The sequence below is a fragment of the Sphaeroforma arctica genome (genome assembly GCF_001186125.1).
Source record: "Sphaeroforma arctica JP610 unplaced genomic scaffold supercont1.369, whole genome shotgun sequence".
NCBI lineage: Eukaryota > Ichthyosporea > Ichthyophonida > Sphaeroforma > Sphaeroforma arctica.
Window position 1 is genome coordinate 16513 of NW_014040189.1, and position 18691 is coordinate 35203.

Genomic DNA, 18691 nt, shown 5'->3' on the forward strand with positions numbered 1-18691 from the left:
TCACTTGTATAAATATATACACACACAAATATTATGTACATAGCTATCCATGTACTTTTTCTGTATGTACACGTCGTTTCTGTATGTACACGTCGAGTCGCGTCACATAGGTAGCTAAAGATTGTTAGTATATATCAACTTATCTGATTCTATATACATATGTATCTATACACATGAATGCCTCTATCCATCCGTTACCTGCGTTGCACCATACAGTGCGGATATATTAGTACCATTCCTATACAATCTATGTAGTCGTCTGTGCCATATGGGCACATTGCTATAGCCTCCGTCGTCTATTGTATACATGTAGCTGACCTCTTCTGGTACATGTGAACACGTCTATTGAATACATGTATCTTACCTCTTCTGGTACATGTGAACACGTCTATTGGATACATGTATCTGACCTCTTCTGGTACATCTGAACGCGTCAATTGAATATATGTATTTGTCCTCTTCTGGTACATGTGAACACGTCTATTGAATACATGTATCTGACCTCCTCTGGTACATCTGCACACGTCTATTGAATACATGTAGCTGACCTCTTCTGGTACATGTGAACACGTCTATTGAATACATGTATCTGACCTCGTCTGGTACATCTGCACAAGTCTATTGGATACATGTATCTGACCTCGTCTGGTACATCTGAACAAACTACAGAGAACATTGCGCATGCGGAGAAGGTGGACAAAGCTGCGGACGACCTTGCAGAGGAGGTGTGTGCACGCATAGACCACGGATAGACTAAGCATCCTGTGTGCGCGTGGTTGGTAATTATACGTGTTTACATCTCATCACTATATAGTTTATGCCGTGCCTCCTATACGACAGACGGATACTGAACTGGTGGGTTTAGGGTTTAATATACCGATACCGTTTATACGCGTACCAACGTTTTCATTCTTGTGAACGCTCCATTCTACTGCATCGCCATATGAAAGGGAGCGGATACGTTTTTGCACGCGTGTAAACGTATTTATCTTCGAAGATGCACCATACCACTGCGTTCGTTCCCGCTTAGCAGTTTTATGAGCACCCTTGGTATACGTATGAACGTAAATACCACCATTCTGGGTTTGGATTTCTGGGCCATTCTGATACCCTGTCACCTCTCCTGTGTGCACCTCAGGTGGACAACATAGAGGTGCAGGAAGTGGCAGATGACATTGACACTGACGACATCGCTGGGGATGTGGGGCCACCAGATGCGGTCAAGCGTGGTGACCATGGCAACGCGGATGAAAAGATCGAGGCCGCAGATGATGGTATGCGAAATGTGGTGGTCAGTTGTACCCCATGCGGATCGGTGTGGTGCTGCAGTCAGTACACACTACCCCCTGCTACGAGCAAACGTCTTTGTAGGGCAGGCATAGTAGTCCAGTCCGTGCCACGTGGACTATTCGATTGTGAAGTGTTGGTGTGTGTGTTGTAGGTGTGTCTATGTGTGCGAGCCTATGTCTGTGCTTGTGCCTGTACATCCCGATACTCCCTTCTCATGGACATTGATATGTCATTGTATTGTGCGGACGACTCAATTGCACGTGACCACGACTGCATTCGCAGGAAGACTACAGCTACGCCAAGATGTGCATGTACACGTGTGCTATAGCTGTGCCTAGATGTGCATGGTCACGTGTGCTATGGCTGTGCCTAGATGTGCATGTACACGTGTGCTATGGCTGTGCCTAGATGTGCATGTACACGTGTGCTATAGCTGTGCCTAGATGTGCATGTGCACGTGTTTGCATTGAATCACTTATTAACAGCATACGTCTCATTCGTCAAAGCGATAATCACACACCCAAAGACAATGGGAGTAGCCACACGCCCACGCTACCTGTCTGTCATGTGAAGACTCTGTGCGACTGAGAGCCATTCCTGCGACCAGAACGTCGTGTAGTGTCTGTGTGTGTAATAACTATAGCTCTTAGCTGATTTCAGTTGTTGTATCTGTGTGTGTGATAGTTATAACTCCAAGCTGATCACAACCACACCTTTGCCTTCAATGCTTGTATCCCAGATGAAGAGGTTGCGGAGGATGGGGGTGGTGATGATACCACAGGCGACTACAGAAATGAGCCCAAGCCCAAGGCAAACAAGGCGAACGAAGACGGAGATGAAGACGAAGACGATGCGAAGGACGGGGGTGATGATGGTATCACAGGCGACTACAGAAAACAGCCCAAGCTCAAGCCCAAGGCAAACAAGGCGAACGAAGATGGAGATGAAGACGAAGATGATGCTAAGGACGGGGGTGATGATGATACCACAGGCGACTACAGAAAACAGCCCAAGCCCAAGGCAGACAAGGCGAACGAAGATGGAGATGAAAATGAAGATGGGAGAGAGGGAGAGGATGGGGGTGGGGATAGCCCCGACATGGTTATAGGGGCCGATGCGGATGAGGGCGATGACGAGGATGCGGGAGAGGCGATTGATATGGATAACAATGACAATGACGATGTGACGGATAATAGCAAGGATGATATAGAAGGTGAGGAAGCGCATGTAGTAGAGAAGCGTGGGAAAGATGCGAAACACCGATAGAGAATACGATGGAGATGGAGGGGAGATGGCCCAGATACGTGGTAGGGCAAAGCACAAGGCAGGCAGATAGGGCTGATCGGAAGAGGCGAGCAGGATAGGCGAAAAGGCAGTACAGAGTGCTGATGATTACATGTACTAGTTATGTATGTATATGTATATGTATATGTCTATATTAAATGTGTTGACACGTGCGTATGTCACTGTTCATTTGTAGAGGTGTACAGATGCCGCATCCACCAGCGCAATGGAACACGAACGTGCATGAGTTGAGGCAGCATAATGCTGTCAGGCGAACACTTTCAAACATGTGCGACGTCTCCAAGGATGGCTCGATGTTGTCCCAGAGTATATACACACCACTACCGTTTGCCCATGCACACTGCATGAACACGGCACAAATGATGCATGTGATAACCTGAGAAGACAGTTGCCGGCCCCATGGTATGCACCCGTTTTTGTGGGGGAGGGCCGCATAGCCTAGTATCCGACCCCATGATGTGCACCCGTTTTTGTTGGGGAGGGCCGCATAGCCTAGTATCCCGTGTTTAGATAGATGCGATCAGAAAAGCTAGTCAGGGCTGGCCGTGCTTTGGGGTGCCCTTGTGATCGTATACCTAGTAATAGTCAATAGTGAATAGTGCCGCGCAGTCTCGGTTGATTCGATAGAGGAGAAGACATAGCTAATATATGATACGAAACCACTACTATTAGCAGTGCAAGGGTAGTCTCTCGATATTAAACTACACGCGCAGCACTGTTCAGAAATGAATATCAGCGGTTAGGCGCAAACCGTCGCGGATCCCGCTGTTAAGATCATGTGTAAAAGTGTCAAATAAAGTATCTGGTAGTATAGGATCAGTGGATCACACATCTAGTTATCAACGTCTAGTGGGCAACTTCCATTTGCCGTTTAAGATCTCCTTATGTTCAGATAATAAAAAGTCATTATACCCGACGGACTGCAATAGAGACCAAAAATACTAAACCAGTAAACCCTGCTGAATCACACTCCTAATTGTAGCTCAGTCTATCTTTCTATGCTATGTAAGCATGCAATTTATTGGAGGAGCATAATTGTTTGCATTGACAGTTATAAATACCAAATCACATCCATCGAGACAGAATTCTCGATCATACAGGCATAATTCACAATATATAGCTACCGTTAGAAACTATTCTAGAAAGACGAGTGTATCACACTTATTGGAGAAGAGCTTCTCGCTGAGCTGTAAATAGAACTGTAGCTTACTCGTGATAGACATTATATGCACTCGAATTCATTCCACCGATGTGCACACTTTGTACACAATCTACATGGGCATTCGTGGTCTCACAGTTCTGGATACCTTGCCCATTACCGACGAGGAATGGCTGGAAACTATGTTTGATGCAAAAGCCATGGCACCATAATTAGATGCATTTGTACAGCAACGATACGAGGATTCAGCATTTTGGTTAGTTCCAAGTTCACTATCGCAAGAAAAGAAAATTCGTACTATTGTACGGATAGGTTACGAGGATGTGGTAATCTGGTAATAGGTGTGAAATCGCAGAAGTAAATTCGTGCACAGATCTAACATAAGTGCACCATATAGAGCTGCAAAATAAATTTTATAGACAAGTCAACGTTTGACGAGTAGCGGATACATAGACGCGTAAGAGTTCTTTTATTGCACATGTTAATGAAGCTTCAAATCAGAGTTGTATTTTTCAGTTTGGGTTCAGAAAATAAAGCAAAAGCAGACGAGAAGCTACGTATTGATTCTACATACCCATGAATAAAAACCAGTAGATACTGCGAACCGAGTTTACCCTGTACTATTTAGACACATTACATATAGGATACATCTCACCGTGCGCACCTACGTATGCATGCTGAAAACTATAACCTCAGTGCGGAATGCATTTGTGCATGAGAGCGTGTAGTCAAACCACCATAATTGCATTCGTATTCAAGGCTTAGTGCATATAGTTAAGCTGCAAACGCACTATTAGGATAATTTCATTTTCACATCTCGATTGTATTGATTTTTTAAACTTGTTATATACAATATATATTCACAGCCTCGTGAGAATTACACATTCTTTCATAGCCTTATTGATTATTTTCTGTAGAAGGCTATGGATTATTCTATAAAAGCTTGACAGCACTATAACAGAGGTCATTTTCTCAACAACGAAGTTTACAACAACAAGCGTGATTCCCTTCGGGAAGAGGTCGAAACAGGAAAACTACACTTTGGTCATGGTGTCGACGGTTTTTTAAACGTACATAATCGAGTATCGTGACGGATGATTAACTGATTATGTGATTTATGTCGTTTTTAAACTACAGTATACGAATATATACAACCAGTTTTTGTCCTATATATGTCAGTATTACAATGTTTATTAGATAGTGCAATTATGGGCTTTTTTACTTGTATTTATATATTGCAGGAACGCAGATGTACACTGTACAGGAATACAGGATTCCGCAGCAGCAGCCTCGCCCTCATCCGTGCCGGCTTGCCCTTTAGTCTTTAGAGTTTTCAGTGGCCGCAGACTTCAATACGTGCTTCCGGTTTCATATATATTATAAAAACGTAGTATATTTCATGTTAACGCTTAGATTCGAAACCGTTTTCCCGTTTTTAGCTATGTAGGAATAGAAACTAATTCTAAAAACCAATTTTGGTTGGATATGTACAATTAATAGCTAGTCGTTGATGTCAATAGAAACTCTGATCCAACTGAAAATTGAAAAAACGAAACTGTTCATATTTTGGCAGAATCTAGTTGGCAGGACTAGGGCCCTATAACGTATGAAAACGTATCTAATACGTTTTACGATTAGAAGTCACAAGGGTATGTATAACTGTATTTGCATTCTATATTTAGAAGTCAGTGACTATGTATTTATAAAGTATAAACTATATATTTATAATGTATTTTAAAAAAGTGAGGCGAGCCGCTGACTATTTATAGTCTTGCCTCAAAACCTGTTCCCTCCTATAAAATACAATAAAATTATTCACAGTCCATAGTCTATAGACTTTTAGAGTATAGAATTTAGAATACACATTAGTACATTACTATTTGTTTACTACATTAGATTCCATAGTCCTGCCACTCTTGATTCCTGAGTCCACACTCATGACTCCATACAGTACAAAATTATAGATATAAATACTGAGTAGTGAGTACTCTTTCAATTTGGGCTGGTTTAAGACAGCACTTTTCGCTATGAGCCTATGACGACACGGCCGGACGCTGACTTTTATTACAGTCATAAGTCCGATTTACGTCATGTTGTTCTCCTAAGAAGACAAATCGCGACGGGTCGGGAACTAGTTTGCTGAGAAGACATATCATCCTGTCTTTGTCGCATACCAGGCCAGCTTTCAATACATTACTTGCAGCTTTACTGCTTTACCGTTTTTAATTTTTTTTAAAACCATAGCCTTCTAAAATGAAACATAAAAACAAATTAAGACAGTTGACATTGTTGACCTGGAGACTGGTGTTGACACTTGACAGTCACTTTGTGATTGTTTTTCTTTTCTTTTCAAATGCCTTACAAAACAAAACAATAAAAACCCTTTTTTTGTTTTTGTTTAAAAAAAAGCAAAGCTGTGTATTTATTTGTTTTTGTTTTTGTTTTGTTTTAAAACAAACAAAAAATATGTAATTTTTTTAATATTATATTTTGTTTTTATAAAATATCATTTTGATATTCCAAGTCACTGAAGTCAGCTCCATCTGTATGTAACAGTTGACATCGCCTGAGCAGGTATTATAGCTATTCAGCCATCCACTCAATGTGCGCACACACTCTCGATTTGTATAAATAGTAGCATGCATGCACACACGTATACAGTACCAAAATAGAATACAATTTACATCAGAGTGCAATTAACTACTGGTCATACACACAAACTCCCCATAATGCTTTTGGTAAATATACTCATCTCCGTACTATTATTCGTTGGGGGCACTTTTGCTAAAAGTGTCACCAGTAGAAAAATTGATGCAATAGGATTCAGCGGTTCAGGATTCTATATATACTACCATTTTGGTGTGGCGAGAAAATTGCTTGAGTCTGGGCTTATAGTCCCGGGAGAGACGCCGATGGCTGGTACAAGCGGTGGATCGTACATGGCAGCTTTGAACAGTATGGGTGTGGACGTTGAAGATATTAAGGAAGCGTTTGATAGTACTATAAAAAAATGCAGCGAGAGATCGTGCGACGGTAGATTAGACAACGTTGCATCGCAGATTTTGGAGTCACTCGTCCCGAAAGGAGATGCCTGGAAAAGAAGCAAGGATCTGGTGGGCGTCCACATAACCATTGGAGAAGAAGTGCCCTTCACCGAATGTGTTTCACTGCCTCCTACCGGACTGACTGTCACGGGATTTACGAGTAGAAATGATCTCATTAGTGCGCTTCGGGCATCCTCGTTTGTCAGCGGTATATCGAAATCAGACACCTGCACGACAACATTCAGAGATATGTACGCTAGAGACGGCGGGTACTCCAAAGAGCTTCCGTGTCCAGACGGATTTGAGGGCGACAACTGTCTGCGCGTGGCTGTAGTTCCCAGCAGCCAGTGGGTCACGTGGTCAGGCTTGGGCGGTGATGTGCCGTTAGACAACTCAACGGACATATACCCGGGTATTCGTGGTCTGGACACCTTGCCCATTTCCGAAGGGGAATGGCTAAAAGCAATGTTTAATGCCGAAGCCATTGCACTGCATAAATATGCATTAGTACAGCTAGGTTACGAGGATACAGAGTTCTGGTTAGATCAGAATTCACGTCCTCGAAAATAAATTCGTGCGCAAATCGAACATAGTTTGAAGTTAAAAATTTAAAAGTTTTTAATATGGTCCGGTCAGCGTTTGTCGATTAACGAATAGACGCGTATCAATTCTAATTACCTAAGCTAATGGAGCTTTGCAATCATGGCTTGAATTTCGCCAATCCTCTTTTAGGGGTCAAAGCAATAGCAGATAATATGGTATTAGTATCCAAAGTTATTGCCCTGGCTTGTTCGAGCATAAACACAAATAAAAAGTAGATACTGTCGCCCAAGGGCAAACTACTTTTGACAGATATGCCAGATATACATAAAAGCGTCTTTATATACGCACCGAGGAGATTTATATAGATATTGATAATAGCAGTAGTCGATATATTTATGTGCAGTAGCGCGATTTTATCTATATTACGAGTGCAACTATTCGACCACAACCTTGAACCTTGAACTAAGCTGTTGTTGTGTTTGAGATCTCACAACTCAGTTCAATACCGGTGTGTCCTATGTACCAGATACATGTTGCCTCGGAAGTGTATTAGTATAGAGACAAGTCTCTGATACGCACAGTGCTGGAGCATAATAGAACATATTCAACATCACATGTCACAATGCTCGACAGCAAATTGATTTAATATTTCATCAATATTAAACACATTGTAGTCAAAAGCCGATGAGAATTTGTAAAATGAGAAACGAGAAGAATGTCCGCTTATATACACCTTTTTGAACATGCATACTTGGATATGCCGAGCCTAGCACGCGTACATAGCTGTGCATACACGAGTGTATAGAATTCATTCCTATATGACTATATGAAATTACTAGTCCATTGTCATACGACGGCAGTTCATATACGAATGCATAGATTCATCCCTATATGACTATAGACGTACTAGTTTATGGTCACACGAAGACTGTGGTTTGTAGTCTATTCATTAATGGTTACGGCAAGAAAATGGTTCATGGCCATAAGAAGACAGTTCATTTACAATTGAATCGACCCATCCCTATGGCTATGAAAGTACTACTTCATGACCAGGGTATCATACTGTCGCGCGAGTATACGTTGACCGCACGGGTGATTTTTTGCTTGACAACCCGATGAGGTGCTGTGTGGCGATGTGTTTGGCCTATGCGACTGCAGTATATCTCTCAGAAATATTAACGTATTGAACTTTTCATGGTACTACCGGGTAGTGTGATTCGTGTTTATTTTAATAAGGAAGATGGGATAAAAGTTCGAGTAATCATACGGGTTTCGTATAAAATACTCTTAGAACAGAGACTTGTGCAGCTATGTATCTGGCCGTTCTTCATTTTTATTCTTATATATATATCGGAACACTCACTGCCAAGTTTAGGGCGTTCACCCTATAATATTCCTTTGGTCACACAACCAGTTTACATAATCTTGGGTACTAAAATCTTTCACCATCTAGGTGCAGTGTGTCTTTCACCATCCAGGTGCAGTGTCTTTCACCATCTAGGTGCAGTGTCTTTCACCATCTAGGTATAGTGTTCGCCGTGTCTGCGAATTATTGACCCCAGCCGTACTGTTGATTACCCCAACCTTGTTGCATACCATATCCCTGTATTTACAAGCATTGATTTAGGGTTTAGGGTGTAAGATTTCAAGGAATCTAGTAAAACACATTATCACCTGAAATACGTTTATAAAACGGACAAATAGTCGTACATATAAGATGTTACACCAACGAAAAGGTACTTTTGCAATATTCACTAGTTCAAAGGGGAATGTACAAATGTTTTGGTTATTGATGTACATAAACACTCAAACCGTTCGAGTACACACCCTGCTTGCTAGTGAGAGAAATATGCACACCAGATGGTCGCATTTCTCAAATATACACTTACTATGATGTTAGCGAGTATCCACTTGTGTTGCAGAAAGTCACATGTATATAAACATACTTACACACACACACACACACGCACACTCATATACAGATACATACATATACACATCTATATGCATACACACACACATATATATACATACCTGTTGTTGGTAGTTTCCCCACTGGTTCTGCTGTTGGGCCCATGCATTGTGTTGTGCCATGGGGTCTACGTGCGCGGCAGGTGCCACCACACCGACAACCGGGACTTGTGCGTCTACTTTGGCCGCTTTTGGGACAGGCTGAGCCCTATTTTGAGGATACGAGGACAGGGATTAGGACCACAGACAGGGCGGATGGGTGGCGGATATATGTTAAAAGGAAGGGTTAGTCATCTGCGAGAAGTTTGAAAACAAGAGAAAAAAACAAGAGAAACGAAACCAAACACCCCCTACAGCTGAGTAGTATAGGAATGGGGGATCCAGACGGCTGGGCTGTGTAATTGGTCAGTGGCTTCTATCTCTGAGCGCCTATTGGACCGGTTCTACAAGTAGGTATATCGTCTCGAATGCCTGCGCCCCACCCCCGTTATGAGGTTGCTTCTCCACACCAAGCCGGCGGGAGAGACAACCTGCCCGATCCCAAGGCTTACAAGGAAGAGTCCATGGGGAGATGGTATATTATAGTACAGCTTAGCGTAACGCGTTGGCCAGGACGGAATGCGGGTCAGAAACGCCGAGAGAAAGCGCCAAAAAAAAAAAGGGTCTACCGAGAAAGCCGATCGACAGTCAAAATGTAACGAACTTACCGCCGCTTAGATTGAGCTTATACTCATTTAAGCTGCCTATGACTTACAACTTCCGACTACTCGAGATGGATTTAGGGTTTTGGGGTTTTAAGAAAATTGGGATTGTGATCCTGGCCGCAACCGAATCCAAGCAAAAAAATAAATAAATAAAAATGTGGCAACTACAACAGAAATGGCCGCGGAAAGCAAAAATTCGCACCGAATTTCACAATCAGGGAAAGCGAACGCAGACAACTAACCACTTCAGAGCCATACTTACTGGCGGCCTAGGGCACCCTTGACCGACAAGCCGAATGCGGACTTTTGTTCAATCCTGAACTCCAGGGTTGATATATGCACGAAAATAATAGGCCTCTCCGAAAGCAAACCGTAAATTGAGTCACATGACGTAGGAAACGGGTACATGCACAGCAACTCAAACACAAAACGATATTAACGGGAAAACAAAGCGCCAGAAAACAAACAGACGAGAGGAAAGTGAAGCCTCAACGACGGCGAGTGGTAAAAAAACAAGACAGGACGACATATACGGCCCGACAGCCGAGGTAAAATAGGTGCAGAAATAGAATTGGGAATAAGACACCCGATAAAAAACAGGATTAGGATGGGAACAGGCCAATGCAAATGCAAAAAACAGGATTGAAAACAGGCCAAAAGTTAAAAAAAAAACAGATAAAGCGCACGCAACGCCAGGACGGACCGACTTACATTGCGTCCTGCGCGTGGCGTTTCTTCGCAGCGGTGGCGGGATTGAATGTGGCACCAGAGCCGTAGGTGCCAAAGTAGTCTAACCTCGCACTCTGCAGCAGGGCAGCGTCTGACCCCTGGGTAACAAGGTACAGCCATTGGCACGGGTGATGGGATGGGGTATGTGAAACACAAGCTAAGCGTGGAAACCAACGAGCATTAGATGGAGTGTTCCGAGGTTCGGCTTCGGCTTTGGCGTAGGCAGTGTGTAGTACAACAGGGTCGTGTACGTGCAAGGGGTGTGGGTCACAACTACACACAGCCACTTTGCGCATTGCAGAGGACAGTATGGGGGCCAACACACTACATCTCCGCAGGACTGCCTGAGGCTGAGTAGTGACTAGACTGAACAGCCGCAGACAGACCATTGCAATAGATAAGACATAACAGTAACACGCAGAACAGGTAGGGTAGACACCTCGTCGCAATGGATAAGACATAACAGTAACACACAGAACAGGTGGTATAAGTACCCCTTTCATTCACGGCACAAAACAAACCCGACCAGACACGGCCCTGACCAGGACAAGGACACACATTCACACAGTACGAATCACCCTTGTGCAATACACAACCCAGCCCACCAGGTATTGCCCCGAGAACACGAGGCCATCTTCTCGATGGTCTAGGCTGCCTACAGCATCTCCCCTGAGGGAAGGCTATATATATATATATATATATATGTGGCTGTATCATAGAGCCCAGATGTTATAAACGTATACTTCCGGCCAACGTTTAGACTTTCGAATAACAAAGCAGGACGCACTACAACCAGCAACTCGTTACACAACACCTACCAAGGTGTCCAGTAATCTGACGCGTCGCAGGGCCAAGTCAGCCAGGTCTTGTTCGGCCAGTGCTGCTGTTCCTACCTCTTTGACCACAGCGAACACCGACTCTGTACGCACGCTGACATCCTCATCGGCCTCTGAATAGCCCAGCAAGCAATGTGGTTGTATTAGTTCGTGTGGTTGTGTGCACGTGAGTGTGTGTATGGAACGAGATGTAAAACGTACACACGCTAACATCCTCAACGGCCTCTGAATAGCCCAGCAAGCGATATGGATGTAATAGTAAGTGTGGCTGTGTGCATGTAGCAAGCAATGTGGTTGTATTAGTTCGTGTGGTTGTGTGCACGTGAGTGTGTGTATGGAACGAGATGTAAAACGTACACACGCTAACATCCTCAACGGCCTCTGAATAGCCCAGCAAGCGATATGGATGTAATAGTAAGTGTGGCTGTGTGCATGTGACTGTGTATGGCACAAGATGTAAAACGTACGGACATCGACATCTTCAACGGTCGCTAAATAGCACAACAAGCAATGTGGATGTATTAGTTTGTGAGTGTGAGTATCGCACGAGATGTAAAACGTACGCACATTGACATCCTCAACGGCCTCTAAATAGCACAACAAGCAATGTGGATGTAATAGTTCGTGTGGTTGTGTGCACGTGTGGGTATGGCACAAGATATATAAGGCACACAGATCGAGGTTCTAATGTATATGCATGACCAGAGATGTGCAATGCACGTAGGTCTTGCGTATGTGTATGCCCAGAGATGTTAAACGCACGCAGATCGAGTTCATTCCGGATGCAGCATTGTACGCCAACAAACATTTCCAACCGCAAATGTATTTAAACAAGTATTACAACCCTAAACCCTAAAGCGGACAGATGCGGGTGCCTGCTAAGAGTCATAACGTACACACACTGAGCATCTTGCGCATGAACGCTCTATACACACACTCACCACAACCACCCTTGTACAACACCAACCATACATACATACACCCCTCTGAACCACATCTGCGGCTATACCAAGAGAGGTACACAAGCACTGCCGACACACAATGCAATGCACGTATGGAGTGGGGCGGGGGTGTTTGCAGGGGCACGAGTGTACCTGTGTAGAACGACTGCTCCCAATTAAGCCACCTCAGGTACGTATCTTTATTGGATGGGTTAGCGCGCGCACACGCTTCGTAGGTTGCGCGTGCATCGGCGGCCTCGCCCACCTTTGACTGTAGCTCGGCTTTAGCGCCTAGAAGGTAGCTGTGTGTGGCTGTGAGAGAGGATAGAGATCGAGAGAGGAGGAGTTGATAGAAGATATGGGTGTTCAGGGATATATATGATACAGGCTCATGGATTAGCTAGCATTGATATGCAGACACAAAGAAACAGAGGGCGAGTGTGTGTGAGAGATAGATGCATATATACGTATATACACGTACATATAATACATATATACACGTACATATAATACATATATACAAGTATATATAATACATATATGTATACGTATATACAAGTATATATAATACATATATACGTTTCGGGTTCGGGTGCGTACGTCGAGGCGCGCTTGTGAGGGGATCAGATTCCGATTAAACGCATCACCTGGCCAATGTAGCACGAGACCACAGTGTACTACCATACCACACACACACACACACCATACCACACAGCAGGACGAGAACAGTGGCATAGAACGACAAGCAACGCACATCCAAATATAGTAACACAACACCAGCGCGATATAGCGAAAAATTGAAGCGGGCCACACAGAAGAACAAACTAGTTAGACCAGCCGGAAAATTGCACTCGCCGGAGATAGAAAGATAGTATTTGCCAAATATAGACGTATATTGTTTGTATATGTCTGTATGACAAATAGTCACAAATTGTTGGTATAATGTATAGGCATGTATTGTTTATATCCCACATGAACATATACTCTTAGTACAATTGATAATCATACATTGTTTGTACATCAACATAAGTTATAACGCATATCAGTGCAAAATAGAGACATATATTGTTTGCATGATAAATAGTCACATATTGTTGGTATAATGTATAGGCATGTATTGTTTATATCCCACATGAACATATACTCTTAGTACAATACATAATCATACACTGTTTGTACATCAACCTAGAAGTTATAACGCATATCAGATGAACCCACCTGTGCCTGCCTCGCACAGTGCAACCGCGGCATCTAACACGGCCACGGCACTCTGTGCTTCGTTCTGTCGTCGCTCAAAGTTTGAGTACCGAACTGCCAACTCCACAAAGCCTTCGCTGTCTGTAGTGAACGTCTCCGTGGCCATTTTGTATGTCGCACGCGCCCCCTCGATACCATCGGCGCTGTGTGTGTGTGTGGGAATGAATGGGAAGCTGTGGGGTGAGGATAAACTTGGTTGGAAGAATTGTGAGAATAAACTTGATTCTATATTCACCACATCTACATACATGTATATCCACATACATGACTATATCCACTACATACATACACTATACATCCGCATACATGACTATATCCACTACATACATACACTATACATCCACAGATATGACTATATCCACTACATACATACACATCTACATCCACATACATGACTATATCCACTACATACACAAACATCTACATCCACAGTTATGACTATATCCACTACATCCACAGATATGACTATATCCACTACATACATACACATCTACATCCACGATTGTTTTCACCACATCTAACGTACATCTACAGACATGTCTATACTCCTCCAATAGCCACCTGTGTAGCGGCAAGTGCCGAGTGGCAGATAGCCTTACCAACGATGACGCATAGCACAAGAGGTCGCACCGTTCCCTACAAGTATGTCTAACACTATCCATATACACATATCTGTAGACACACCCACACCCATCACATACATCTCTATACTCACCCACACCCATCACATACAGTCACATGCAGCTCTATACTCACCCAATAGCTTCTTGTGCGGAGGCTAAGGCCAAATAGCAGTTGGGCTTATTGGCTGTGAACAAAATGGCCCGCTGCAGCACCGCGGCCATGGCCTGTGGGTCGCCTCTGTGCCAGTACGCAAACTGTAGCCAGAACTCCTCATACAGAGCACACACAATCAGACACCGTTCAAACGTAAACGCTATCACCTCCCGGTCGTACGAGGCGTCTATCATCATGCACAGATACGTTTTCCAGGCTGTCTTCTGCTGTTCGTCTACATCCTTAACGTGGAAGTAGTTACGCGCCAAACGGTCCTCGAACGGCTTGCACCGGTTCGCCTCTACGCTGGTTGCCATGGCAACCTTCTGTCGCAGCTCCGCGGCTTTGCTCTTGACCTCCTCGGCGAGAGCGATCTCGCTCATCTGGCCCATGCTAGCCTCGATTTCCTTATATGGAAGAATTTAAATATGAACCATTGAGACGGCAGGATGGCGATGACGTAGGGATGACTTGTCGTGTAAACAGAAGAGGGTTCGTTGTGAGCACAACCCGTTTGCCTTATGTTTGCAAACATGGCTCGTGACTGTAGTTAGATCCTCAGTAACACATACTGCAGGTGTGTGTGTTGTCTTGGTCTCTGATTAGGAACATACTGCAGGTGTGTGCGTTGTCTTGGTCTCTGATTAGTAACACATACTGCAGGTGTGTGTTGTCTTGGTCTCTAATTAGTAACACATACTGCAGGTGTGTGTTGTCCTGGTGTCTGAATAGTAACACATACTGCAGGTGTGTGTTGTCCTGGTGTCTGAATAGTAACACATACTGCAGGTGTGTGTGTTGTCTTGGTGTCTGATTAATAACAAATACTGTTGTTTTGGCTGTCTTGGTTGTGCGTGTTGTCTTGGTCTTTGATTGAGACCCGGGTGTGTAGATATATGCAATGTAAGCCCTATACATCCGTAAAAAATTGAGTCGCATAGAGCGAGAGACCACTCAGATCAGCCTATGGGGTGTACAGGTGATGTAGAGCTACGACAGTTTGTGGATACCTCAGCATAGCAGCTGTGGGTCAGAAGACATTACACACACACACACCAGAAGGGATAGGGTACAAAGGCCTAAACCATACACCGAAAATAAACAACAACAACAACACCCCCCCCTTCCCCCTTCTCTTCGAGTACACATACACTTGTACAGATCAGATGAACGCACACGCACACACACACACCTGCTTGATGGCATCAATCTCTTCGGGGGTGGCAATAGTCTCGACCGCCGTATCGGCCACAAAGGCATTGAACTTTGCGACATACTGGTCGTGGTACAAGTGTGGAATGGCCAGCAGTTGAGCATAGACCTTGGCCACAACCGTCTTGTCTCGGCTTTGTTGTGCTTGTGCGAGGTATAGATCCCAGAAAGGCGAGCTCCTGAAGCAAATTACATAATGTGTGTATACGTGTTAATATAGACGACCAAATATGCGCATAAGTATACACACACACACACATATATATATATGCGTGTGAAAGTTATAGCCATTTGAACATACATCAGTATGGGGGTGTGCGCGAGCGAGTTTGTATTTACCATTCGCTTCATTGGAAAGCATCTTTCCACTATTATATGTGCTCAAGATCAGACTATGATAGACTATTTCTGTCTAACCGTATCCATGTACTGTGAGTTGGTCTGTTCATCTGCCACGGGCGTACAGTAGACAGAGATGTCACACCAGACACCCCTTGTGAGTAGAGTGGCTGGGACTTAAACAAACACTCCTGTGACTACCAATCAACTAACATCTGCACTCTATGCCGCCTGCACACACCGCACAATCAAATAGACTATACACATATAATGCACTCGCAATCACACAGTCACAGGCCCATACTTGACACGCGTAGACACACATGTACACACTTCACACCCACACGACGTGTATATGCACCCACGCATGCACAGACACACATACCGCAACATACACAAGCACATACCCACCTACACCCCAACCAACACCCACACATACACATACCCACCCACACATACCACAACATGCACAAGCACCCACTCACCCGCACCCCAACCAACACCCACACATACCACAACGTACACAAGCATACACCCACCCACACCCCATCCAACACATACCACAACATACACAAGCACCCACACCCCAACCAACACCCACACATACCACAACATACACAAGCACACCCCCACCCAACCAACACTCACACATACCACAACATACACAAGCACACATCCACCCACACATACTTCCAATCCCTGCCACAGGCCTGCGCGGCTCGCTCAAACAGCTTGAGCAGCTCTTGGCCGTTATCCTGGCCGGGTACTTGTTCGTCTTCCTGTGCCTGGGCGTGTTTTAAATAGTGCACCCACAGATCCACTGACTGTGGGATGGCTGCCACCCCTTGTTCGTAGACAGACGTGACGCCAGCAATCCCCGCGAGTTTGTGCTCGAGATCAGCGTACTTCTTCCAATAGCCGAAGCACAGGGGAAAGTACGAGAGGAACTTGCCGAAGGCCTATACAAGGATGGTGGTAGGGTTTAGGGTGTGGTTTAGGGTTTTGGGTGTTTAGCGTTTTTAAAAACAGAACAAAACGAATCGGTCGACACTGTGTGGGTGGTAGGTGTGGGCGAGATGTTTGGTGTGTATAAAAAGGTAGGTTTCACAGTTGTAAAGAATTGGGCCCGATTGAATTTAATATAGCCGTTGGTGTAGGTGTGTGGTTTGAAAAGTCTAATTGACAAAACTATGTACAAGGTAGCGAACTAGACCATTTGTGACGAAGATGCTCTAACCGTTCTCACAACGATATGTATATACATACACACACACACGCACACGCACACGAATATATATATATATAATGTAACGCGAGAGGTAGGTTGGGTGGTGTGCTTTAGTAATACATGGGTCAATGGGCTATGTCTTGTGTATGACAGTATCTACCACAAGTCAATGGCACCGTTGGGTTCGCTGTAAACTTGAGGACAGTGATGCTGTCCCAGACATGTACTTAATGCAGAAGGCGCACCTTTGTACTGCACACATACTACCATAGAGGTCTATACATACGTGTGAGACGCCGTAATTAAGAATTCACGCTCCAAAATAGTACAGATATTAGTATGAATAGGCTATGTTATGTTTCTGTTGTGGTAGCGCACAAGAGTTACAGAATGGTACAATAATAGTCTTCGATCAAGTGAGGTTTATGACGCACGCAATTACACTAACAATAGTCGACTAAGTATATACAAGGCATAATAATGTATAAGTATGAATATTACTACTATGCACAAACACGCGCGAGTACAGATATTCTTATATGTCATGACATGATGTATAAATACATTAGAACACACTCAAAAACCCACACCCACACACTCATCCACACACACACATATATATATATATAACATACATGTATATTTACTTACATACACAATTGAATACAGACACAAAACTCGCCCTCCTACACACACGCACCTACACACACACATATATATATAACATACATGTATATTTACTTACATACACAATTGAATACAGACACAAAACTCGCCCTCCTACACACACGCACCTACACACATAAGCACACACATTAATAACGTATAAAAATAGTTATAAACGTGCATATATATATTCCGTATCCAAGCATACATACATAGTTACATATATGCACAATACATACAATATATATATATATTCACACACACATACATATTTTGAACACGTATACATACATTCACACACACATACATATATATATATAGTGGATATACATTCATATTCATACACATATGCCTGCATCTATGCATATACGTTAAAGTATAACGTATATATACATATATTATATACATATATGTGTATATGTACATATATATTTATACATACATACATATATATATATATATACATATATATACTATATTATATATATGTATAAATACATATATATATATATATATATATANACCCCAGACAGACACACATACACATACATACATACATACATCCATCCATACAGGCCAATATATATATACATATACGTGTACATATACAGACACACATACAGACACACACAAATAATACACACTCACACACACACACACACACAGACGCAGACACAGACACAGACACAC

General features: G+C 43.4%; 3 protein-coding genes across 3 annotated transcripts; 2 read left to right on the forward strand and 1 right to left on the reverse strand.

Annotated features, from left to right (window-relative positions):
* Window positions 1–629: 629 nt before the first annotated feature.
* SARC_05660 (hypothetical protein) lies at window positions 630–3511 on the forward strand (the record flags this gene model as incomplete). The annotated part of the gene is made up of 3 exons (XM_014300470.1): window positions 630–725; window positions 1139–1274; window positions 2030–3511. The coding sequence occupies 3 exons, from the start codon at window positions 630–632 to the stop codon at window positions 2554–2556; spliced, it is 759 nt and encodes a 252-aa protein (XP_014155945.1). The 3' UTR covers window positions 2557–3511.
* Window positions 3512–6394: 2883 nt separating this feature from the next.
* On the forward strand, window positions 6395–7513 carry SARC_05661 (hypothetical protein). The gene has a single exon (XM_014300471.1). The coding sequence runs from the start codon at window positions 6484–6486 to the stop codon at window positions 7366–7368; it is 885 nt and encodes a 294-aa protein (XP_014155946.1). The 5' UTR covers window positions 6395–6483; the 3' UTR covers window positions 7369–7513.
* A 1307-nt stretch (window positions 7514–8820) lies between these two features.
* SARC_05662 (hypothetical protein) lies at window positions 8821–17605 on the reverse strand (the record flags this gene model as incomplete). Its single annotated transcript, XM_014300472.1, has 10 exons — window positions 8821–8944; window positions 9376–9520; window positions 10728–10843; window positions 11564–11694; window positions 12676–12834; window positions 13741–13922; window positions 14536–14963; window positions 15749–15947; window positions 16798–17066; window positions 17600–17605. The coding sequence occupies 10 exons, from the start codon at window positions 17603–17605 to the stop codon at window positions 8891–8893; spliced, it is 1689 nt and encodes a 562-aa protein (XP_014155947.1). The 3' UTR covers window positions 8821–8890.
* Window positions 17606–18691: the final 1086 nt, after the last annotated feature.

Excerpts from the sequence above, each read along its gene's own strand:
- SARC_05661 (XM_014300471.1), top strand. The coding sequence starts at position 6,484 with ATGCTTTTGGTAAATATACTCATCTCCGTACTATTATTCGTTGGGGGC.